The sequence below is a fragment of the Poeciliopsis prolifica genome, unplaced genomic scaffold (genome assembly GCF_027474105.1).
Source record: "Poeciliopsis prolifica strain line A6 unplaced genomic scaffold, Auburn_PproV2 SCAFFOLD035, whole genome shotgun sequence".
Taxonomy (NCBI): domain Eukaryota; kingdom Metazoa; phylum Chordata; class Actinopteri; order Cyprinodontiformes; family Poeciliidae; genus Poeciliopsis; species Poeciliopsis prolifica.
The window spans coordinates 5,290,101-5,314,684 of NW_026562410.1; the positions used below are offsets into that span (position 1 = coordinate 5,290,101).

Genomic DNA, 24,584 nt, shown 5'->3' on the forward strand with positions numbered 1-24,584 from the left:
GGAAATTACCAAAAGTAGAGAAGTTTCTGGGGGATTGCCTAAAATGCAGACTCCTAAAATGAAATCAGTTTATGGAGTGAACTGATTTAACCTGATTTGTCCCATACCACTAAATTGTTTCCTTAAAGCCTGCAAAATAGTGAATACAAACATGTTTGTGATGGCAAAGATGTTTCAGAAATATTGATCATAGACCTCTGACTACATCAAATTACTTGGAAAACATTTTAATCGACGAGAAAATGATCTTGAAATGAAAACATGAAAAATAAAAGCTGTTGAAGAACTTGAGCTTCACTTATTTTATAAAGATGAGTTCACCGGGTAGAAATGTAGTGTTTTATTTTTTTAAATATGATTACAAGTGTAAGAAATTTCTTTGAATTGGATATTCTATGTAAAGCTCCACTTGTAACACATAAGGCCACTGCTGAGGATGGCAATACAAGAATCTGTCTGATTTCTACCCACTGAGACGTCACAACCGTTCTTCAACGTTCACCACCTGCAGGAGTCTAAATACTTTCACATGAAAATGTTCAAAATAAATAAATATTGCTTTAAGTCTCTTGACTCCCAGCGGTAACGACGAGTGAGTGGATCCGAGCGGGAACCCAGGAGACCAGCAGTGATGGCCGCTCCGTCGTATACACGGTATACAGCATGGTGCCGTCCTCCCTTACGGTCAGGGAGGATGGCACGAGTCGGAGCTTCTAACACTGGCAGGAAAAAATCACACATTCAGGGTTGGAAACGTGAGCAGAATTGGCCTCACACACATCGGCGGCGCCGTCTCCAGCAAGCTTTTGGCAAATGCAAAGACAGGTTTAAACCTGTTTAACGAGCATGCAGGTTTTCTCACATCTCTGATTCAGTTATCTGATCATCCAGGATGGAAAAAAAATAAAAAAGTCACATGCCAATAAATAGCACACATTAGTACCGGTAAGATCTCGACTGGGAAACAACAAAAAAACAAAACAGATTTGCAGTCAGAGAGCAACCAAACACAGGCTGTGTTTATATCAGTTTTGGACGAAGCGTCAACGCTTAGGGCCGTTTGTCTCGGCTGCCAGGTTGGTTTTAGATCTGGGAGGGGAGAGAGAGACACGCAGTCAGAAATGGCCGAAAAAGGTGGTGGAGGCAAACTTGGAAAAAACCCAAAAACAAGCCTACCTGTTGTGAGTCATGTGACTTTTGACGAGGTGTCCTGCTGCCAGAGCGGCCATCAGAGACAGCTCCCCCGCCAGGACGGTGGCGCACACTACACGGGCCATCTGGCGGCCGTTCTCTCCGGGCTGGTTGGGGCCGGCAACACCAAGCATCTGCAGGGGAAGAACGACGGAAACGCCTCAAAACATTTGCTGAACTGCAGGTGAACCAAGTAGCAACTGATGAGGATTTTAGTAATTGATTAATCTGACAATTAATCAGATTAAAGAAATTAGCACATTCTGCAGATTTTGTATTCAAGCCTGTTTTTATACATTAGAAATACATTCAAAGGTGCAAATGAATCAATTTATTTTTTATTGCCTTAAATGCAATAATGGCATTCCTTTGGTGAACAAACAGTTGATCATTTGCAGCTAAAAAATACTTCCAACATGAACACGTGAAAAGCTCAGCTTCACATAGATACAGCGTACGACTGATCTATTGATTGGGGTTTTTTTTTATTCACCAATATATAATTGGATAACAACGGTGTATTTATTTGTTTTCCAGAATTTGAACTGAGTGAAATTAAAGCTTGAAGAGTTCTGTGAAGAACACATTTATAGATTTGTATCGATGACTCAATTAGACGATTAGTTGAAGTAATCGTTTCAGTCCAAGCACAAACCTGGTGACAGAAATATTTCAAGCGTTTTCTATCAAACAAAACTTTATAAAGTGAGGAAAAGATTCAACAGTTGCAGTTTGACAGCTTCTGAAACACTAAATAGATGACATTAACGCAGATGAAGTCGTGCTTTTCAAACGGAGGACTGTTGGGTCTGTTGGGTCTGTTGGGTCTGTTGGGTGGTGGTACCTGCAGACAGGCCTGCTGTGGCGGCAGGTTGGTGCCTCCTCCCACCGTGCCCACCTCTATGGACGGCATGGTGCAGCTGATGTACAGGTCGTCTGCGTCTGGGCCGACGGCCTCCATCTGGGTGATGCAGCTGGAGCTCCCCACAGTCTGAGCCGGGTCCTGCACCATGGCAACAGCACCAGTGAGGAAGTGGCCACACCGCCAACCACTAAACCAACAGCAGCTCCGGTCTGAGCGCGCTCAGTGCTGCTCTACCTGTCCGCAGGCGATGAAGATGGCGGTGACGATGTTGGCGGCGTGCGCGTTGAAGCCCCCTATGCTGCCGGCCACGGCCGAGCCCACCAGGTTCTTGCTGATGTTGAGATCCACCAGAGCGGCCGTGCTGCTCTTCAGAACCTGCAGCAGGACATTAGAACTCAGCTGGGGGCGACGGAAGCTCGAGCTGACATCGTTTCCTGTCCGATCCTGTACCTCCCGCACCACCTTGGCAGGGATGGTGGCTTCACACACAGCGGACTTCCCCCGACCCAGGATCCAGTTGATGGCAGCAGACTTCTTGTCAGTGCAGTAGTTACCACTGAGAGACAGAACCTCCACGTCTGGAAAGTGCTGCTTGAGACGATTCAGAGCCTGCTCCGTGCCCTGGAGGGGGCACACCCACACACACACCCACACACACACACCCACACACACACACACACACACACACACACACACACACACACACACACACACACACCTTTATCTATGGTGTTGGACACACTGGGAACTTTTTTGAGAAATGAAGGGAACAAAAAAACAACAAGTCCAGCATTGTTTTGAGTCTGTGTTGCACTAAATAGAGAGAGCTTGGTAAAAAAAATCTCAGATCTGATTTTAAACCACATATTTTTTTCTCAATTTCTTTTCTAAAAAGTGAAAATAATAATAAAACAACAAATCAGAGTTCTTCTGGAGTACCAGGGTGAGGCTACGAGAATTATAGTCCTAATACCATAAAAAATTAAAATAAAAACTTTCCAAAAATTAAATAACAAATTCAAACATTTGATCAATCGATCAGTTCTACATAAAATATTTGAAAGGTGTTGAAATGTTCAGTGTTGCTGACAATGGGTGTCTGGTTGTACCTTAGAGAGCATGTTCATTCCCATGGCGTCGCCCGTCTGCGAATGGAAGCGAATGTAGAGGCTTCTTCCTGCCACACAGACCAGCAGCTTCTCCAGACGGGCAAACCTGCAAACACAAACATCTGGTTTTGATCTTTCTGCCTCTCGGCTGAAACGAGGAAAAATAAATCACCTGCGCGGTTGTTTCCCACCTGCTGGTCTCGTCGAAGGCTTCCTTGACCAAGCCGAACCCGTCCGCGGTCTCCAGCCACATTTTGACCTCCGCGGCCCGGCACGCCGAGGGCAGCCTCACCACAGGACCCCTGGTCATGCTGTCGGCCAGGATCCTGCTGCTGCAGCCGCCGCTCAGCTGGACGGTGGGGAGATGAACGCTAACGGTTAGCGACGGAGCGCGTCGGATGCGTCTGACGCAGGAGCCGGTGCGCTTACAGAAACGGCCCTGCATCCTCTGTTGGTGCTGGCCACCAGGCAGCCCTCCGTGGTCGCCATGGGGACGTGAAACCGCTGGCCGTCCAACAGCAGCGGGCCGGCCACGCCCACTGGCACCGGCATGTAGCCGATGACGTTCTCACAGCAGGCGCCCATCACCTGGTGACACAAAATGAGGAAACCCTTTCTATGGCGAAATTACAAAAAAAATACAGGACAACTTAAAGGGGAAGTGTTATGTAAAATCAACTGAGTTTTACATCGTGTTTTGTTATTTCCTCATCAAAAACATCCCTCCAGTGTGGCTTTGCACAACCATTCAGTTGTGCAAAACACCTGGCTGGACCTGGCCCCGCCTCCAAGGATGAAGCTCCTCCTACTCAGCTCCTTCAGACTAGCCAGCAGCAATTTGCAAACTACAAAGTCGAATTTCTAGATATATACAGCATTTTTATAACAACTGAAGATAACAGTTTAAGTCTGTGCTATAAAATAGCACTATGTGGGCAAATATATATTAATAATAATACTCCCCCTTTAAAGTGCGATGGAACCTGTAAATACCTTCGAATAGTCATAGTCTTTGTAAGGCAGACCAGACAAAGCTGAGCTGACAGGAAGTTCAAGCGCCAGCATCTCTCTCCTGATGGCCACGCCCCTTTCTGGAGTCTCCAGCAGCGCTTCCAGTCTGTAGTTCAGGATCTTCCTAGCGGTCACCAGGTTGATCACTTCTGAATCAGTCAGCATTTTTGGACCTCTCTAGGGAAAAAAAAAACAAATTCTAAAAAGCATCAGAAACTATTTCCACGTCTTCAAAAACTAAGTTGTCCGTGTGGTCCGGTGAGTCACCTGAGGGTCCGAGAGGACGGCCATGCATTCCTCCAGCGAGCGAGGTTCTGCTGCACAGCCTGCAGGAGCTCCGCACGTCTCCGGGGGTGAAGCCCAGCCGCCGCCCTCCACTGAAACGCTTCCTCTCACTTATAGAGATATAGAATGTTAGAAATACGGTAAACCTAAAATGGTCAAGAATATTCCAATGAGATTCATAATTTTCATAACAGACAGAAAGAAGATCTGTCTAATCAAGGCCACAGAGTGTTTAATCTGGGAGAAACCTCCCAGAACAAAAAGAGAAATCCTGGGTATTTTCAAACGAGACGAAGCCCCAGATTAGCTTCTGTAGATTAGCATCAGAAGTATTCGGCCATTTTGTTTAGCCTAGATTGCTAGCACGTTAAACCACAGCAGACTGTTGTCACTTTTTGTCACATTGTGTCGTCAAAAGCAGAGAAGAATCAAGACACAAGCCTGGAAGCAGAAGTTTGTGCTCTGGGAAACTTATTGTGATAAATATGTTTTACATTAATATGGTTCTATTTCTAAGTTTGTATTATTTTTGGATGTTCTTTCACTATAATGGAGTATACCAAACCAACAAACTGAGACATCATTGTCTCACCCACCTTTACAGGTGATGTCAGACTCAGGCAACGGTTTAACGTCAGAGACCGCCGAGGAAGCAACCCCGGTTGCTAAGACAGCAGCCAAGCTTTTCCTGGCAGCTGATTGGTCCCTCCTGCAGCAGCTGTCGGCCGTCCGGGGCTTCTGACTCAGAGAGGCGCCGCTAATGGGACTCCTGAGAGACAGGGAGGACTCTGTGTCCGCTTGCTCGAAGAAAACGTACTTGATGGCGAGGAGCAGCGCCAGGCTGAGAGTTATCACGTGTTCCAGCTCCATGCTGGCGGGACGAGACGGACGGCGGCAGACATGAGCGGAGCAGGACAAACGAGAGGCACAGAAAGACACTTCATCTGTAACATTCAAGCATTTTCAAGGTACAATTTCAAACGTTCCCTGCACCAAACTGCAAATGACAGTTCCAATTCACTATTATGACATCATTTATTAACGTTATCTTTCTTTGAGATGATATTCTACATCCTGCAGCAAGGACAAGGTGAACTAAAATATAGAAAAAGGTTACGTTTTTAAACTGACCTGATAAGTATAAAATGATCATTCTGTGTTTACCTGGTGAGTTTCAGGGGCCACGCGGTCCCGGCTGACTCCAGTCTCTCAGCTACGGGTCCCTCTGCTGTGCGATTGCGACCCGAACGCTCAGCTGTTAACCGAGTGTGGGCGTGGACCAAGGCCAAACCGAGAGACTGAAGGATGAGAAAGTGACACGGACCAACACTCGCTTCATTGTTCCAACTTCACATGAAGAAAGTAAAACCATCTTTAGGCAGCAGCAAAAAAAAAAAAAAATCTGGAAAGGTTTGTTTTTTGTTTTTTTGTTTTGTTCTCACCATGATGATTTTAACTCTTTGGGTCACAGGGTTGGGCTTGTTATCTTCTTCCTCGGCCAGAACGTTAGCCAAGTGGCTCATCTGCCAGATGGGACGACCTTCCCGACTTTCCCTGGAGAGCTTTAAAGGAGAGGAATCCACAGCTGAACATGTAACTAAATCACCGGACTGGACGTTGCGTGACTTGTTCTGCGTTACAGACTCGGGATAACGGGAGCTGGTAAAACGGCACGATCACGCCATGCAATGTTTTCTATCAGTTGTCGACATTACGGCAGCTACGCTAACAAGATCCAAGTGAATCACATTTCACAGGAGAGGAAAACGTTTCAACTAAAAAAAAAATCAATAAAAAAATTGTGAGAAAGTAAGAAGTAGGTCAGTTATGCTAGCTTAACAATTTTAACATGTAGATGTTATAATTGCTGCTGAGGAATTCGGTATGTTTTGGTTCGATTAACACGAAAACAAGGCAACACACCCACCTAGATTCTGACAGATCATCAGCCGAGCAGGCGTGTAAATTAGCGAATCTCCCGACTCTGGTGTTTAGTTTAGTTCTCAACTAACTGGCAAAACTAACATGGAGTCTGGAAACTGGAACGGACTGAATCTCCTGAGGTTTTCATGGACTTTCTTTGTTTGGGAAACGTCTGCGTGTTGTTTGGTGTCGATTCCTGAACAACTAGCGGAGCTGTTGTCAGTCAGTTGCCACGGCGACCAAACAGTTTCGAGTAGTTTTTTTTTTTTTGTAGCCGCTGTGATTCCTAAAAACGTTTAATAAACGACAAAAACTGGACTAATTTTCCTTGTTGTTCATAACTATCAAACAGGAGGAAATATGTCGTAAAGCACAGGAGTCATAGTTTGTTACATTTTAGTGAACTATGGCCCTTACAGCAACAATCATATAAAATTAAGTTATTGTTCAATATAAAAAATGAAAAATTAACCTAAAAATAACCATTTCTGTGACTCATCGGAACAGTTCAGTTTTGTTTTTCTGCCTCAATGCATAGTGATGACGCTTGCAGGAGTTCGTCACTAGCCATAGCGGCTAATAGGCGCTGTCCAGTCCAGCAATATATACATCAATGATAGTAACTATTCTCTTCATTAGACTGAGCTTGCTTCAACAGGATGTTTAGGGTTCACTCTTACCTCGAGGACCAGAGAGACGCACGCTGGGAAGAACGTCATGAAAACGAAGTAATTGGCCAGAACAGACATGCAGCCAAAACAGCACATGATCTCCAACTGAGGAACGCCTGGAGAGCAAAACAGGTGCTAATTAAAATCTCTGCTTCACACCGGCAAATGTTTTGGGTTGTTAAAGCCAAACGAAAGCCGCCCTCACCCGACATGGTGCCAATTCCTATAACCAGACACTCGACCAGAGCGTCCAGGGTGAATGTGGGGCCGAGGATAGCCATGCCCTTGGATATGTTCTCCCTCACCTCCTCCTACACAGAGTCACGACCAGATTGTTACGGCTGGTTCGAGGTGCAAGTTCAGACGCACCGGCAGGTTGGAAACAAATACCTGGGAGTTGGAGCTGAGGGCAAATTTAGCCAAAGTGCAGGCTTTGGATAGATCAATGAGCAGGAGAAAGAACGGCAGAGCTTCACTGCAGGAAAACGGGACAGGGTGAGATTTCTACAGCAATAATCATAAAAAAACAACCTTTTGTATTAATAGAGTTGAAATCCACCATATCACCAGGAGGCTGGAGAAACACCATAAGATTGGGGAGAGATCAGAACGGGAGCATCTGATTAGTTTGACGCATCGTGAAGGCCATAAATGTAAAAATAAAGTCATTGTGACTTTCAAGAATGAAGTCACAATGATACGAGAAGAAAAATTAAAATACCACGACTTTATTCTTGTCATTATTTAGACTTTATTTTAGTCATTTTATTTTCTTAAAGTATAAATAAACTGAATTTACACCCCTTGCCACAAGGCAATCTTTCTCTACAACTTTGCTAAACCCTGGAGGTCAGGGGTCATTTCGTACATATTGGCTCTATTGTAGAGACAGTCAAAAACACAGGAACTACAGATAATCATTATTATCGGTCGTTACCTGAAAACCAACACAAAGCAGAACGTAATTATTGCAGAAGGTAAACTTGTGCAACTTTGTACAGAAGGACATTTAAAAGCAAGGCATCGTTTCCCTTCCACTCTGCAATAATCTGCTGCTTTGAGCTCATCCAGTTATAAGTTCGTGATTCCTTCGACGTATGAACACTTTTCTAAAGCATAGCCTAAAACTAACACTTACTTAAGACCAGTTAGTTCTTTCCCGAAGAAGTGGATGACCACTGTACTGAAAACAAAGCTGGAAAACACTGTAAACAATCCAGCGATACCTGCAGAAACAAACAAAAATAAATGTGTTTAGATATTTTATGGATGTTCATTTCTTTTTCCCCCCCAAAACGATTGCTGCACTAGTGTTGTGATGTGTGACAAGCAGCAGCCAGTCGTTTAGTTCAGTTCAAAAATACGTTATTTATCCCCGGTTGAATATTGTCATAACTCACATCACGCAAGTATCTTTAAAGAGTTGTGGTGTAATGGTGATGCTGTGGGCAGGAAGGCTTTCCAGAAGTAATCAGTATTTAACGTTACTAAGTTGCTTCCGATTGTAAAAACAATACCTTGTTACCCTCGGTTACACATCATAAGAACTGTTTAAACGTAGAAAGAAAGAGAGAGCAAAAAAAATCCTTCCAGTTCCCCACCATACATAATCCAGAGGGTAAAGCTGTTTAAACATGCCCAAAAATATTCAAAAATCTACAAAAAGAACAAATCAGGACGAAGGTGATGGAGATACTCCAACATGGAGCGGTGTAATTCCAGAACATGGTCACAGTCTGTCATCATACTGACCCAGAATATATTTGGATCCCAGCTGCAGGAGGTTCTTAAACTGGAAGTAGATATAAATAATAGCCATGCAGCGAGTGATGGTCAGAACGATTATGTCACTACTGGGGGCCTCCTGAAAGAAAGCAGGACATATTGCCTCTTGTCAGCGTGAAGGAAAACAACTTCCTGTCTGTCCAAATGCTGGGTTCACAGCCGCCTCACCTCTTTAACCTTGGGACAGTTGTTCCAGCTGCACATCTGGCTGCTGCTCGACGAGCTGTTCATGTTCATGAGGCAGACGGTGAAGGCCAGGGTCCCCACGATCACCTCCCAGGGATGGGAGGCCACCAGCAGGCCGTGGAGGCGGAAAAGACGGGCCAGCATCGCGGATGTCGAGATGCCTGCTTACTGGAGCTTCATCTGAAGGGCGACAATATCACACCTGCAACCAAACGGCGGGGAGTTAATGGGAAGGTTTAAAAATGGCCGACGGACGCGGCTGGAGAACTTTTCCTTTCACTGTACGCACGCCTCTTTATTTAGTCGAACAGCGAACTGTGTCTATTTTCTGTAAACCTGTCTGCTGTTAGCCTTAGCAACATTAGCTGTCACACCCGAACTTACCTAACGTAGCCTCGTACCGCGGGAAGCTCGTCCTACAGCCTGAAACGCTCATAAAACTTCCTGTCCGGCGCCATTAGAGCTCCCACGTACCTCAAACGGTGAGTTGTGCCGCGGTCAGAGGGTCTCTCTCATAGCTGTGACAGCTCTGCTGCTCGACTGATGTAATTAAAATCAACATGGCGACGCGGAACTCCTGACCTCATTCTGTCGTCACCGCGGAGACGTGACGCGGCGACGCTGAGGGAGGCAGGAAGTACGTCAACCATTTTTCGAATTTATTTATTTATTTATTTATTAGTTGTTTATTTTCACCCTTAAAACAGTTTTAGTTGCAATTTTTATCGAGAAAAAACAAAAAAAAAAAAAAAAAAAAAAGTGCTAGTAGCTATTTCATTTCTGAGTTAAGAGATTGAAATTGGAGCCTTTTGTCGGCCAAAAAACAAATAAAGAAGACATTGAATTTGGTTTGTTTGTCTTTCATGCGATATATAATAAAAACAAGAGTTGCTGGTGAGAAAAACGAACAATTGTCAGGGTTCTTATATTCCTTTTTATTGTTCCACAGTCTGACTGTAGGAGGCGCTGTTTATTTCTGCCTCGAAGGTGTTCTGCCACATGGTTTTTTTTTTTCAAACACAAAACAAAGCGAGTGGGAGAGCTTGATTAAGAAAAAAGAATAAATGACAAAGAAGAATGTAAAAAAAAAAAACAATTACGAAAATGAAACATATCCAGGTGCATCGAAAAAACTCAATGATATCGGAACAAAAAAAATAAAAACATTTTACTTTCAAATTTAATATTTTTGCTTTTTAAAACAAAATAACCGTTTTTTTTGTTGTTTTTTAATTTTGCTGTTTGTTTTTGTTATTACTGGTTTCTAATATAAAAACATGCATTGATCCTATTTTGGTTTGAGATAATAATTTGTAAATTTGGCTGAATTTTGATGTGTAGTCCCCAGTTTCTACTTGAAGAAGGAAGAAAATTACACATAATTTCTAATTTACACATAATTTTCCCAGAGGCCTGGGAGCTTATATATATATATATATATATATATATATATATATATATATATATATATATATATATATATATATATATATATATATATATATATATATATATATATATATATATATAATATTTTTTATTTTATTTATGTTTTTTTATTTATTTACATGGTCAGTAATTATAGAAGGCAACATGCTCTAGTAAGAAATTGCGGTGCTGTTGTGTTGTTTTGTTGGGCCTGCACTGCTTCAAATGTTCTTTATTGTTGTGTGACGGAGTCTGTGGCTTTTTCACAAATGGACAGATTTTTCTGGATGTGTTTTTTTTTTCTTCGTCTCCTTCTTGGTGAATGAAATCCAAACCTACTTTTTGCATTAATTCTGTTTATTCGTTTTCATTTATTTATTTATTTTTTTAATTTAAAGCACGTCAGCTCTTGGATAACTGCGGAAAAACAAACGCTGCGCTTCATTACCAAAGCAGCCAACTCTTAGCTGTTCTCTGTCTGAACAACACAACCCTCGCACGTCTCTGAATAATCGGAACCTGCAAGCACAAAATAAACCCTTTGTGTTTTAAAAGTGAGTTCTGATGTCAGGGGATTTGTCCGATTCCCACCCCCCACCACCCAACATGTGGATTTGTTTTGCCATTTCTTTTAAGTATTGTTTTGTCAGCGCTGGTCGATCATTTAACCGTACCCAACCGTCTCTGGGGCGCCACTGAACTCAACCCGCCGAGAATTGGACGCTCACATTTTCTGAGTTGATGGTTCCTCAAAAGAAGATGATGCTGCTCTTCAGCGTCACCAGTAGTCGTTGCTGTTAAATGTGTTTCATGTCAGTGGGAATTCACAGCTAATTCTCTCCCTGTTTGGGGCAAACCTTCTGCAAACGACTTGAGGAAACATTTTCCCACTGGATTTCATGAATCGGTCATATGTACTACTGACTTCTTTCTAGATAGGAGAAGCAGTCGGTTGGCAGCGAGACTGAAACCTCGTGAGCTTTTGCATAACAGTCAGCTAACCTGTCGAGGTTTTTTTTTTTTTTTTTTGTTCTTTTATGTCATTAAAATTCAAAACACAACCAGGACAGTAGAAGAGTTGCTAGGATGTGAAAATGTTCACAAGTTCTGGGTTTTTTTTCTTTCTTGACATCATGGCAATATTAACAGAAGACTGGTTGTTTATTAATAAACACTTCGTGAATGTTTTGTGTGATTTTTGTGTGTCTAAAGCTGTTGTTACACAACGGGTCAATAAAAGCTCCTTCTGTTCTGTTCTGTGTTTTCATTTCTGCTGCTTTGGTTTTGATTGTTTTTACTCAGGCACTTTCATGTGCTCTGTACTTTTTTTTCCCCAACAACAAAAAGGAAAAAACCCGGGGGCCACTGTTGTGTGTTTTTCGGTCCCTTAAACTCAAGTCAGATGATGCGACTCCATTTTCCTCCAGCAGATTGATTTCATTTGGACGTGAAAACTTTTCAGCTGATTCTCCGCTCTCATGCTGCCCTCATTAGATTTGACCGAGTCGTGTGACTGTTGTTTCTGAACACAGAGGGATCTGAGCTGTTTTGCCTCCAAACAGTGTGCTGTAGCTAAGCAGCATGCCTTTCGTTTCTTTTTATGGTTGAATCTATAATCTGTTTTTAGAAACGTTTCCTCCTTCCCTCCACATTTTCCTGCCACATGGCATCAATTTATAGCACAATCAAGTAACTTTGTCACCTTCAGTTGTTATAAAAGTACTGGATATTGCAAATGTGACTTTAAAAAATACATTGTTGACTTTGTAATTCAGCACATTGAATGTGGGCCTTTGTCTCTTTAAGAAGCTCCTGCTCTTTCTGAAGCTCCAGGTATGTTTTAGACGACATGACCATCTCAGAAAAGACAATATCGCACACGACTGCCCGTTTAGAAACAAATAAACAAGAAGTCGGTTGTACTTAGCGGCAAATAATTGAGCATTTCAAAATGACAAATGTTACTGCGGCTACCTGAGTCAACACGAAGTCCACCTGGTTGGGCTATAAAGTCGCCATCACAATATTTCTGTATTTATATGTATGTATGTCATATAACATTTTGAGAAAGGGAATGTGTGGTTTTCAGTAGCTGCGAGGAGGAGGGGCACCCTCCCACCCCCCCCCCCAAAAATGGACAGAATCAGAATCAGATCAATCGGTTCCTTATGAACTAAATCGCTGCAAATGAACGACTTGCACATCACATTCTGTGTAGGTGTGGTAATAAAAGGTTGGTGCTGCTGCTCTCTGTGTGTAAGACAATATTGCCAATAATAAAATACCTGTGGGTCTGCAGTTAAGTTTCCAGTTTCTCCCCCCCCCCCCCCACCTCCACCTCACACAAAGACGCAGTCAGGACCGGAGACAATGAGCGCATTGAGAGCAGAAGCTCTCCTTCATGTGCAGATCACCTCCCTTTACCCGCATCTACTAAAATTGTCTCCAATTGTTTCTTCTTGTTTTTCTTTTCTGCTTTAGACCTCTTGGCTCCTTTTATGGTTTATCCAAACATCAGCCCACCTCCCCTCCCTTAAAACTTTTTTTTTTTTTTTTTTTTTGAGTTTCCTCTGCGCGTCACACCAACTCGTCTCCCTCAGCCGGTTCGTGGGGTGACTTCAGGAACTTCCTTCCAAGAAACTCCACTTGTTGATCGGCGCTTTTTGCTCACGCCTGGGCGCATCTGATCATCCCGTCGGTCCCCGCGAACGCAAACGGAGGCGCAACATCTTCTTCTTCTTCTTCCCCGCAGCGTGCAGCTGAAGGTCCTCCCTCTTTCCGGGTTCGCGGACACGCAGTCCTCTCATCTCCAGCTCAGAGGCTGTTTGTCAGGTTTCTTTTGGCTCAGTGACGCGGCGGGACGACGTTTGCGGAGTTTTCTGCGCGTAAAGAGAGCGTAGGGGCGCAGGGAGAAAGGATGCGGCCGCGTCTTCTCGACGTCGGTGAGCTCGGGTTGTGAGATCCGATCCTCCAAGGGTCAGAGTTCACAATCACCGGAGCCGCTTGAGGCAACTCTGAAACTTTCAGGATGACTTGATGAGGCGGTTCACGTGGCGCCTGGGACCCGGGAGCAAGGTGGGTGTTTTATTTTTTTTCCAAAACAAACAAACAAACAAAAAAAGGAAAATCTCAGGTGTGTTTTGTTAGATGAAAACAGAGAAACTTTTTTTTTTTTGTCTGACAAAAGTAAAACAACAAAAAAGTATTATCACTATGAGTCAGTTCTGTTCTTTTTTATATCAATCCTTGGTGTTCCATAGAAGTCAATAATTGGTAACCTTCAGCTGGCAGAGACAACAGTTCACTAACAGGGATGTGTGGTCTATATTAAAACACGTCCCCAGAGACTCAGGCAACTGTTGAGACGGTGGCCTGAGGACAAACAGTTCGACGCGCTAATGAGCAACAGGAGTCCAGTACAAGTCGTCACGCAGTCGTACTTTTTCCCCGTCACCACCGAAACCTGAGGAGTTTTCTCCTGGGATCCCATTTGACAGGTGGACACAAACCAGAGAATCATTTGGCAAGTGACTATGTTTATTTAGAAAATAAAAAACCCTGAAAACTGTAGCCTGCATTTGCAGAATGCAAGTTCAGAGGTATGAACACACTGAGACCAGAATCTTTGCTATTTCTTTTGTAATATCTGTCAAGTCCTTTTAGATGGGATTGACAGAGGACACAACTTGCAACTTTAACGTCTCTGACTCTCAGTTCAGCTCAGACACTTTCAAACGACTGTGACTTTGAGCTCCATTGTCGCTCTGGGTTTATTTAGGGACGTTGTATCAGTAGGAGATGAATTTTGACCCCAGTTTCAATTCCTTAGTCGGTTCCAACTTTCCATCAGCTCTGAGCAGCTTCTTTCTCACCATTGAAGAAAACATTCCCTCAACATCACAGTGCGATCACCATGTCTCAGCATGTGGATGGTGTGAACACGGAGACGTCCAGTGTCAGTGTGTCTTATTTGATCAGTCTGCCTTCTTCCATTTGTTTGTTCAACTATGAGACTCTCTTCTTACAGCTATTTTTGGAGTTGCCCCGATCTGGTGTCGATATAAAAATCGATCCGATATCAACCGAAAAAATGAGTTTCGGATTATTTATGTCTACATGTAGAATCTCTGATATAAGCAGCACTCTGCTCTGGTCCGTCGTTGTCGACTGTTGTTCTCTGGTTGGATAATATCACTTGATCAAACTTTTTCCATCATTCCACATGAAAAAACACGTAGTGAAAAGTGTGCATGATTCACGCCGATATCGTTGTGGGTCAATATCAGTATCGTCAGATTCTCAAAGCCGCGATATTTATTTCATATTGCGACACCTTTGCTATTTTCTTAAGGGCAGGAATTGTGGAGTCAGTTGTCTTGTCAACAGATTCGTCTGTCTGAGCTGCATTTCTTCCAGTGTTACCAGGGGCCTCTTCGGTGTTTTATATTAAACACACGCTCATGTCTGGGCAGGTTTGCAGTTGTGTTATACTCCAGTCTTCTTTGACAGCTTTGTGAGAAAAATACTGACGCTGTTTTAAGCCTTTAGTCATCCCTTGCCTAAACAGGTTTGCATAATTTTTCACTTCAGTTGCGTAACGGCATTGATTGAAATGTTTGAAGGTTTTCCATGTTCTCAGGTGAGTAGTAGAGATTTTATTACCTTTCTGACCTATATTTGAAAAAGTTAGTTTTCTTTTATTGGCATTAATAAGTAAGAGATTGGCTGGAGCTCAGTGGAAACGCAAGTTCGATTCCAGTTTCCCTCACCACATGTCGATTGGCAAGGCACGTAATCTCCCGGTATCTACTGATTTTCATATCACTGTCTGCTGAGAGTGCACCTGCTAACTGGGACTGCGTGCTCTGGGCGCCGCACACTGTGCTGTGAAAAGTGTTTTCCCTCTCACAAATGTCTTCTGTTTCTCTGTTGCCACATTAAAGTTTTGTCCTAACGGTCAAACAAAGTTTTAATCTCAGTCAACTATAACTCGAGTCAATTAAAAAAAAAAGGAAAAGGTAGTTTTTAAATGACAAATTTGTTTATGAAGAGAAGAAAGCGAACCAAAACCCACCTGGCCCCGTGTAAAAATAAAACAACAAAAAAAGGGATTTACCCCTGAACCTAATAACTGGTAGTGCCGCCCTTGGGGGCAGTTCTGGTGAAGAGCTAATTACGTAGCTTTAATATTTGTGGTCACCAAGAGGCGTCGGCAAGAATGCACAGTCAGGATGGTTCAGCTTTCTTTATTAAAGCTTCCTGGATAGTTCATTACAGAAGAACGTGGATAGATATTTAAAAAATAGATATATTGTCCCACTACTAAATAGGCCATCTGGGATTTGTCCCATTCCGATGCATTTCATCCTAGCAATTCAGCGAATAGAAGGAGAAGCTGCGAATGATGGCGTTGATGCTCCGGGTTGTTTGCACAAATGGCTGTGGCTTGGTGATTGGCAGCAGAGGAAGTGAACGAAGCTGTTTTATTGCTGTTATTGCTGTTAAACCAATATTCACTGATTCACGATGCATACTAACACCATTGTGACGTCATCCACCACAAACTGAACTTACGAAACTCAGTTTGAAGTGTTGGCTGAAACTTTGTGCTTTCAACCAACACGAGCTTCTGGTTGGCTATTTTGTCGACCAATCAAATCCTGACATCAAGTTCAGGTGATTGTCATTTACTCCGATTTTTCTTTTTGCAGAATTACTTTAATTCAAGTTAAAGTTCATTTCTCTTACATGAACCCGAGTGTGTTTTGGTCGAGAGCAGAATTCATGCTTTTATCATCAGACAGAACATCTGCAGAGTATTATTGCCTAGATAATGATCACAGAATATTTTGCCCTAAACTCTTGTGGATCAAATGTTGGCCTTTCTCTTCTTATTGGTCAGCCTTGGAACTCTCCTTCAACTCACTTTTTTTGGCTTGCTTGCACCTTATTGTTGAACCATGAATTTTGACCCTAAATGTAAGGTCAAGTAAGGTCAGCTGTGCTCGTAACATCCCGGATGAGTTCTCAATACAGTCTTTGAGTCATTTCTTTAGGCCGCCATGGGAAAGTTGACCACTGTCCCACGTTTTCTCCAGGTGTGGATGACGGCTCTCGTTGGGGTTCAGTGGCTTTTCAAAGTTTTAGAAATGGTTTGTGACCCCAATGACTTTGCTTCTGTTGAATTCTTGATTTTATTTATTCATTTTTGTCAGATCATTATGACATTTTTCTTAACGTAACGTAGGGATAGCTAGTAAAATGATCACTTCCTCCCAAAACTGTGGTTAAACAATAACCGTAATTACCAAGGGAGTCCATTAGTTTTTGTTTTGTTTTTTTTTTCCCCCTCAAAAGGTCAGATTGGTTGGAATGGGTTTTCTTTCCTGATAAATTAAATCATTATTCTCAAACTGCTTTTTGAATTTTGTCCGGTCGTCTTTGTCTGATCTTAAAATTTGCTTGATTATCTGAAACAAATAAGTATGACAAAAAAACTAAAAACAAGAACAGAGTAAATCTGTTGTGGCCAAGCGATTTTCATGCCGCAGCGTTTTTAATCCACTCACCTTTTCCACATTCAAACCTAAGCAGAGTTTTCCACCACCTTAGCGTAATTCGCTCCTATAAAGTTTAAAAGCCACACTTGAAAGATTACAGAAGGTTTCTGAGCTTCCTTGCTTTACATTTTACTTTTATGTCAACCCAGTTATTTTTCTGGAGGACACCTGCCTCAGGCCTGGCATTGAAGTCACAGGAAAGAAACCCACATTTCACATTGTGCCACAACACCTTATCTCCTGACCTCCTGTAAGCGAGCCATCCGTTTGCCTCTCATATGCTGTATTTTGTTGGTTGATTGGACGGAAGTGGGCAGATGAGTAGATGTGTCAAATCTGTTGGGTCGTAAGGTCTCATTTCACATTTCAGTGCATCTGGAGTCACGTCTCATGCTGCGAGTCTTGGAGATGCACTACCTGAGCACAGCCGCCAAGCCCCGTTGTGTTTTTGTGTGTGCCAGCGCTGGGCCCCGCTGAGTCCAGGCAGCGGCCCAATTTTAGTTAGTTAGGGTTCCCAAATGCATTGCAGCAATACGAATGTCTCCCAGGAAATGGGTGTGGGTGAGTTTGTCCTGCCATCAGCTCCAGTATGTTGGTGAATCTTGTGAGAAAAACCTGCCGGGCAGCATTCTCCCTCCGCTCCGTCTTTATGGTCTCAGATTTTAGGGTTAGGGTTACAATCCACAAGGTTCTTTGTCATTTTTTTAAAAAATGACTCCAATTAGACGGAGGGAAAACGGAACGCCGGACACCGGAAAAGATAGAGGACGGATTCCTCCGCGGCAAACACCGAATACTTTGTGGTGCGCGAAAAATTTGTTTGGACCCAGAAAGAACCGAGTTAATCATTCACCACGTACGGCCACAACCGTGAGAAGAGGCGAAACACTGAAACTGGTTTGACTTTGAAGAGAAGGAAGTTGCCTTGAACCAGACAAAAATAAAGATCAGCAGTTTGATTTAGTGGTTGGGCCAAGCAACGCAGAGCTGAGGGCTCACAGGAATGAAACCAAGCTTAAATGCTAAGCTTGCTAATAATGACCTGCTAAAAATGACCTCATTTTGCTTTTACCTACTCCGTTCCCCAGCTGTTGTTTATCACCTGCCATCTGCTCCTCTGGTTCCTTAGACACTTGAACTCCTTCTTGTGTTTTTATAATCTCCCTAATCTAAATGATTTTTCAAGTTATGTGTCATTTCAGCTTGCAGTCTCGCTGAGCTTGTTGGACTTGTTGGACCAATCAGGACCGGATTGCTAACAGAAACAGCCACATCATTTGCTTTGTGTTCTTCTTTTTAAAACAAGGGCTCCAGAGAATAGAGTTCATTGTTCAAATAATCTACAGGGTGTGTTTAAAAACAAATTAACTCAGACTCGAATGAGAGTTATTGGAATATAATGTAAACTAAAAAGGTTGTCATGAAGGTATTTGTCCTCTGAAAAAGTACAGCACTTACAAATAGATGAAGCATTTTTGGTGTCATTTTACCTTCGTTTAATTGACTTTCTAAAACTGGTGTGTTAAAGTGTAGATGTATCAGGTTTAGGTTCGATCAGTTCAAACACTACTTAGTGTTCACAGTGTTGTCGAACATCTTTCAAAGTTTTTGTGGACAAGCGTTGCTAGCCAAGGATGTCCTCATGTCCTCATTCACCTGATTTGTCAGCACTGAGACTTACTTCCTTTTGTGCTTTCAAATTAAGACCCAAACACAGACGCAGGGTGTCGCAATAGAAACAGTCATCTTCCGGTTTCATAATGCTAAGCTAAATTTAAAAATTACATACTGACAGAGTCTGGGCTGACCTTTGCAGGAGAGATTTCACTTGGCAAGAATCACGTTGACATGATTTTTGCCAACACTCCTTGACTCTGGTATTGTTTTTTTTTTCACTGCTGAAAACTGTGAAGTCTGAAAATCACTGCAAGACCTGGGGAATGGCATTACACCCCAAATTTCAATATAAATTGTATCCTTTTTTTAAAAAAAAAGAAAAAAAATTTGCTATAAATAAAAAATTGAGGAGACCGGCCAGCCATAATCTACTGCTGAATCTGTCTGAAAATTGGGCATTGCAGCCTTGAGTTGGCCATCTGGACGTCTCATGTAGGAAACGTTTCAAATTTCAGCTAAAGACAGGCAGAGCTCTCTCCAGCCCGGTGGAGACTTGTCGGCATTAATGATTGATTGAAGGACGTTTACGGCAGGGCTTCTAAAAAAGGTGAAGAAATGTGCTATTGAAACGAAATCCAATCACCCCTTGGATACCAAACCCAAACAGAGTCTGAGTAACAGAGAGGCTGGTGCAGCGGGTGAAACGTGGCCCTGCTTAAAACTTCACTGACTCGTGTTGCAAATGTTCAGCTCGCATTGGACCCCAAAACAAATTTCACAGTCAGGGTTTGCTTCAGATGTTTGTTTTTTTTTTTTTTTTCATCAAAAATATGACTGGTTTCTGTTCCTCAAATGTGTTTCTTTTGTTTTGTTTTGTTTCCCCACAGGATGAATGCAAAGCGGTTCATGCTGAAGCTCAGGAAAAAGTTCATCCCCCACCACTTCTCCGTGCTGACGTTAATTTTCCTGCTGCTGGTCAGCGTCAAGTACATCTACATCCTTGAGTCCCTGGATCATCGCGCTCCGGCCATTCAGTCACTTGTCAAGCACAACATCAACTGCAAAGCTATTTATGACATGGACCCGGTAGAAGTGGGCAAATCCCTCATCGTCAGAAGGAAAACTGTGGCGGAAGATAAAGACGAAAGTCTGACCAACTTTACAGAAAATTGCCCCGTCTTCACGAAGATCAGGGGTTATGACGATTTGTGTGTTTCTGAGGAAGAGAAGGATTTTCCCATTGCGTACTCTATGGTTGTACATAAAAATGCGTGGATGGTGGAGAGACTCCTCAGGGCGGTGTACTCTCCCAACAACATCTACTGCATACACTACGATCAGAAGTCAACGGCTCAGTTTGCCGCCGCCATGGAGGGTTTGTCCCGCTGCCTGCCTAACGTCTTCGTCTCCAGCAAACGCGAGACCGTTTTCTACGCGAGCTTCAGCCGCCTAAAGGCCGACCTCAACTGCCTGTCGGACCTTCTGACGTCAGAGGTCAAGTGGAAGTACGTCATCAACCTTTGCGGCCAGGACTTCCCACTTAAGTCCAACATGGAGCTGGTGTCAGAGCTGAGGAGGTTGAGAGGCTCCAGCATGTTGGAGACAAGTCGACCTAGTGAGCTCAAGAAGCAACGGTACCTGTACCACTACGAGCTGCAGGACGCCACTTTTGAGTATAAGAAACTTCCGGTAAAAACACAGCAGACAAAGACTCCACCGCCGCACAACATACAGATGTTCATCGGCAATGCCTACTTTGTGTTATCGCGAGAGTTTGTCGGGTTCATAAACTCATCCCCTGTAGTGAGGGACTTCCTGGCCTGGTCGGAGGACACCTACTCTCCGGACGAGCACTTCTGGGCCACGCTTGTGCGACTGCCGGGCATTCCCGGGGAGGTGCCCAGGGTCCAGCCCGACATCACAGACCTGATGAGCAAGACGAGGCTTGTGAAGTGGCAGTACCTGGAGGAGAACCTTTACCCTCCGTGCACGGGGCAACACGTGCGCAGCGTTTGCATTTTTGGTGCGGCCGAACTGCACTGGCTGCTCAACTACGGTCACTGGTTTGCCAACAAGTTTGATCCCAAAGTGGATCCCGTTCTTCTTCAGTGCCTTGAGGAGATACTGGAGGAGAAGCAGAAGTTGTTTCAAAATGGGAGAGCTTTGACTTGCCCAAAAGGTTAGCTAAAATGCTGGCTGTTGACATTTCTTTTAACTGCTCCGCAATCTTAAGAGACAGAATCCATTGGACCACACTAGGTGTGGTCCAATGGATCTTTTATGAAGGTTTTTTTATTGTGTGGTTCCGGGAACTGACGGTCTGACCGGACACCCACAAATATGCATACAACAGGATTGTGTTAGTTATTTTTGTCTACCTTCTGTACTTTACTGCATTCTTTTGTTTTGAAACACTCCATCCTTTCTCCTTGGATGATAGATTTCTTTCTGTAGAAATCTAGGAACCTCAGGCATACGTTGTTAAATAAAGGAGAGAAAATCTATGTCTACAATCAAGTTCAGGGACCAGCTACTTACTATGTCACTGTGGACTTTGTAACTCTTTATAACTTTTGAAAATGCTTCATAAAAGACTTTGAGCTTCGATGGAACATCTGTTTCCAAAGATTTCCAATGCTTTGAAAGCATTTAAACGTGATTAAATTATTATTGAAGCCTTAGATTGCACAATGTTAACTATGAATAAATTATCTCAGTCAATTCTGAAGTGTTACTAGGATTATTCTAATCAGATTAACCAACAATCAGCACTTGGATGATCTGAAATGTACATTTGTTTCTGATGAAGATGTAAAGAAATGCTGAACATACTGTATTACTGAATAGCAGGACTATGAATACAGTTTAAAGCAATAGCCTTAATACAGTTTAAAGCAATAGCCTTACACACACACAAAAACACAAATGAAGTCTTGTATGAAAAATACAAGTTTTTTGGGTTTCTTTCTTTAATGCTAATAGTGCCTTCTACTTGCCAAGGAAGAAACTTTAACAGGGTTTAGCGGGTAAAAGGTGCCGACTGATGCAAATACGTATGTGCAAATTAAACAAAACTCTCGCTATTTAAAACCATCCAGGAATGTGATCCAATCTCCGCCAGCCGGTCCACGCGCTTTCAACACTCACTCTCTAAGGCGTTTTGTAGTGTCTGACAACATTCCTCTCAGTCGTTCACACCTAAAGAGTCTTACAAGGGGAGATTTCCAGATTGCCTTGAGTCACGCTAAGAGGGCTGTGGGCAAAAGCGGCGAGGTAATTTATCTTCTGAAGGGCAGGTTATTTAAAGTGATTTTATTAGCTCATTAAGCTGGCACTCTGTAAAACATTTAAAAGTCATAAAATGCTACACAATGAGGTGGGTTTTCTTTTTCCACAGTTGAAGCCAGGTGATCACGGTAAAATGTTGCAGTTTAACGTGTAAAAACGCTTGAATATGGATGCATGAATTGCGCCCGTTCACTGCTGTTCGGTTTTATTGCAGGCAGCTTCTTTGTGGTCTGATCAAAGTATTATTATTATTTTTTTATTTCTTCATGAGAAGTGCTTGCCACATTTTTTATGCGTTTGCGGGAGCAGCATGCTGAAGGTTTCATTCTTCACATCGCCGCTGTGTGCGGTGCATGTAAAACTAAATGTCCAATTAGCTTAAAAATAGCGGAAAACCAGCGACTCAGGAGCGGCGGGGCGTTTCATCGCAACATCGCATTATTCTTATTGCAAAGGATTATCAGAAGGGAAATCGTTGTCAGTTGATCTCTTCCAGCTGCTGTCGGACATAAATAAAATGGCCAAACAGGTCAAAGGTCACAGAAGCAACGATGAGAATGAGAAGAAAGAAGAAAATGTGCATATGTGACAGCTGAGGTCATTGCAATTTTCACTAATAACGTCTCCAAAAGCAATAAGAGTGACTCTCAAATACATCAAATAAACGTCCCAGTTTCAGTCTGAGAAAGCAGCGGGTTAAATGTCGACAAGACGACAGACCCGAGGTCCTCTTCAAGAAATCAGTTAAAATTCATACATGTATCACAGGGTTAGTAAGGAAAAAAAAAATCACTGTCAGTTGTTTTTCCAGTGATCCTGCTGAGGGCGTCTCGGTCAGACGGTTTGGGTTTTCTTCAGCGAGATTCTCCCAGTAGCCCGCTGGAATTTGGGCTATTCATTCTGACAGAACTGGTGCAAGGTTTGTAGCCTGTCTTGCTCACACACACACACACACACACACACACACACACACACATGCATAGGACTGAGATCAATCCTCACACCATTTCCCTTTCGAAGACTCTCACTTTCAAGCTGATGTCTTGAGCTGCTTTGGTTTTTCACACTGAATGTGTTTTAATGAGATTTTCTGCTTCTCCTCTTTGAGACTGGGGATGGAGGGCAGACCAGAACCAGAAGACCTGAGTGTTCTTGAACTGATGAGGCAACAATAGCAGATCTCTGATGTGTCGTGGTGCTAAACCGTTGAGTGATTCATAAACTAACGTCAGTATTTTAAAGTCTATTCTCTGAGGGCGCCAGTGTGGGGCCTTTGAACTGGTTCTTTCTGGTTTCGGTGAGAACGCGAGCAGCAGCGTTCTGGACCAGCTGCAGCTGTTGGGTTGATTTGTAGGATCCTCTGGGGAGTCGGAGGCAGGCGGGTGAATGAAGTGAGGTTAGCCACGTGAGCACCAAGACGAGTTTTAATCAGCCGCTTCTTTACCGTGTTTTTCGTCTCCCCGTCGAGGTGATGGAGTTGGACCACTGAGCCATAGCTTCAGTTTTCATTTTATCAATACATGTCAAAAGAATAGTAAAGTCCTCCTTCAGAATCTCTGGTCTTTGTTTTGCCCGATCGTTAGCTTGGCTGGTCAGTGGTTAGAAAGCGTGTTTGGTGAGTTAGATCAGATATCGTGTCGGTCTCGTTTTTCTGGCATCGCAAAAGGGACCGAATCCATTTATTGCCTCATCTAAGACAATAAACCCATTTGGCATATTTCTCATTTTCCTGGGCCGGGATGTGTTGGCCACTGCTGATGTTTTGAAGGCGAGGTTTCTCTCTGAGCTTCCTTTCCAAGTGTTTCTCAGAGGGATTCCCACAGAGGCTCAGGCTGGTCGCCTTGTTGTTGGGAGCGGCGTTGGAGGAGCCGCTTTGGTTCCAGCTGCTTGTTTATTTTCCTTTGGCGGAGCAGGTGTTGAAGTTGAAGGTGGGTTTTGGCTCAGGGTCGGCCACGCTGACCTCGGCATTCCTTTGCACAATATTAACCTTTGTTTCTACCTACTGGAGTCTTTGCATCATAGTGCTAATGTCCCGCGGGGTCGGCCATGCGTCTTAAGAGTCACACGAAAGTCCTGGTCCTGCTTCAGCAAATCCACAGTTCTGGTGCATCAAAAGTGCAATGAATGTTGGACAAAATAAAAAGAAAAGAACCACAGAACACACCAACACAAAAGAATGGTGGCAGCGGTGAGGATACTTTTCTTTAGCAGTAGCAGGGAAGCTGTTCCGGGTTGACAGGAAGATCGATGGAGCTAAATATGGAATAAGGCTTGTAAGAAAATAAAAAATAAAAGTTTAAGAGGCTGCACCAAACCCGAGACCGAGGCAATGACCCGAAACTTACAGCCAGTGCTGTAATGAAATGGGTCCAGATGGAGGAATGCTTATGTTTTAGAGTCAAAGTCCAGACCTAAATTCGATTGAAAATCAGTTGCAAGACTTCAGATTGACTGTTGCTGATCATTTTGGGCAGCTTCCCAGGGCTTGAGCTGGTTTGCTTAGAAGAATAGGAAGAAATATTTCAGTCAGATGGAGAAATCTAGTGGTTGAAGCGAAAAATGGAGAAAACAAATTACACTTCCCAGATTTTTACCTGCAAAGTTTTCTCATTTAGTTATTTACTGTTCGGCCCAAGATACTGGTACTTTTGAACACTTGAGCACG

At 43.2% G+C, this 24,584-nt stretch overlaps 2 protein-coding genes across 4 annotated transcripts; one reads left to right on the forward strand and one right to left on the reverse strand.

Moving 5' to 3' along the window:
- Positions 1-325: 325 nt before the first annotated feature.
- On the reverse strand, positions 326-9,616 carry LOC129374174 (3-hydroxy-3-methylglutaryl-coenzyme A reductase-like). 2 transcript variants are annotated; one of them, XM_055052437.1, is made up of 20 exons: positions 9,501-9,616; positions 9,009-9,228; positions 8,808-8,919; positions 8,194-8,281; positions 7,446-7,530; positions 7,261-7,366; positions 7,065-7,171; positions 5,904-6,023; positions 5,626-5,759; positions 5,058-5,332; positions 4,444-4,571; positions 4,159-4,353; positions 3,595-3,753; positions 3,357-3,514; positions 3,166-3,271; positions 2,507-2,677; positions 2,291-2,431; positions 2,036-2,194; positions 1,177-1,325; positions 326-1,089 (listed from the first exon to the last, which is right to left on the reverse strand). In XM_055052437.1, exons 2-20 carry the CDS (start codon positions 9,168-9,170, stop codon positions 1,044-1,046), a joined length of 2,601 nt encoding a protein of 866 aa, XP_054908412.1. In that variant the 5' UTR covers positions 9,171-9,228; positions 9,501-9,616; the 3' UTR covers positions 326-1,043. The 2 variants fall into 2 exon arrangements, with proteins under 2 accessions (XP_054908412.1, XP_054908411.1); XM_055052436.1 differs by having other exon boundaries at positions 9,411-9,616.
- Positions 9,617-13,046: 3,430 nt separating this feature from the next.
- On the forward strand, positions 13,047-21,352 carry LOC129374185 (beta-1,3-galactosyl-O-glycosyl-glycoprotein beta-1,6-N-acetylglucosaminyltransferase 4-like). Of its 2 annotated transcripts, none has more exons than XM_055052455.1 (2): positions 13,047-13,529; positions 19,519-21,352. In XM_055052455.1, exon 2 carries the CDS (start codon positions 19,520-19,522, stop codon positions 20,813-20,815), a length of 1,296 nt encoding a protein of 431 aa, XP_054908430.1. In that variant the 5' UTR covers positions 13,047-13,529; position 19,519; the 3' UTR covers positions 20,816-21,352. The 2 variants fall into 2 exon arrangements, with proteins under 2 accessions (XP_054908430.1, XP_054908429.1); XM_055052454.1 differs by lacking the exon at positions 13,047-13,529 and adding an exon at positions 19,123-19,411.
- The last annotated feature ends 3,232 nt before the right edge of the window (positions 21,353-24,584 follow it).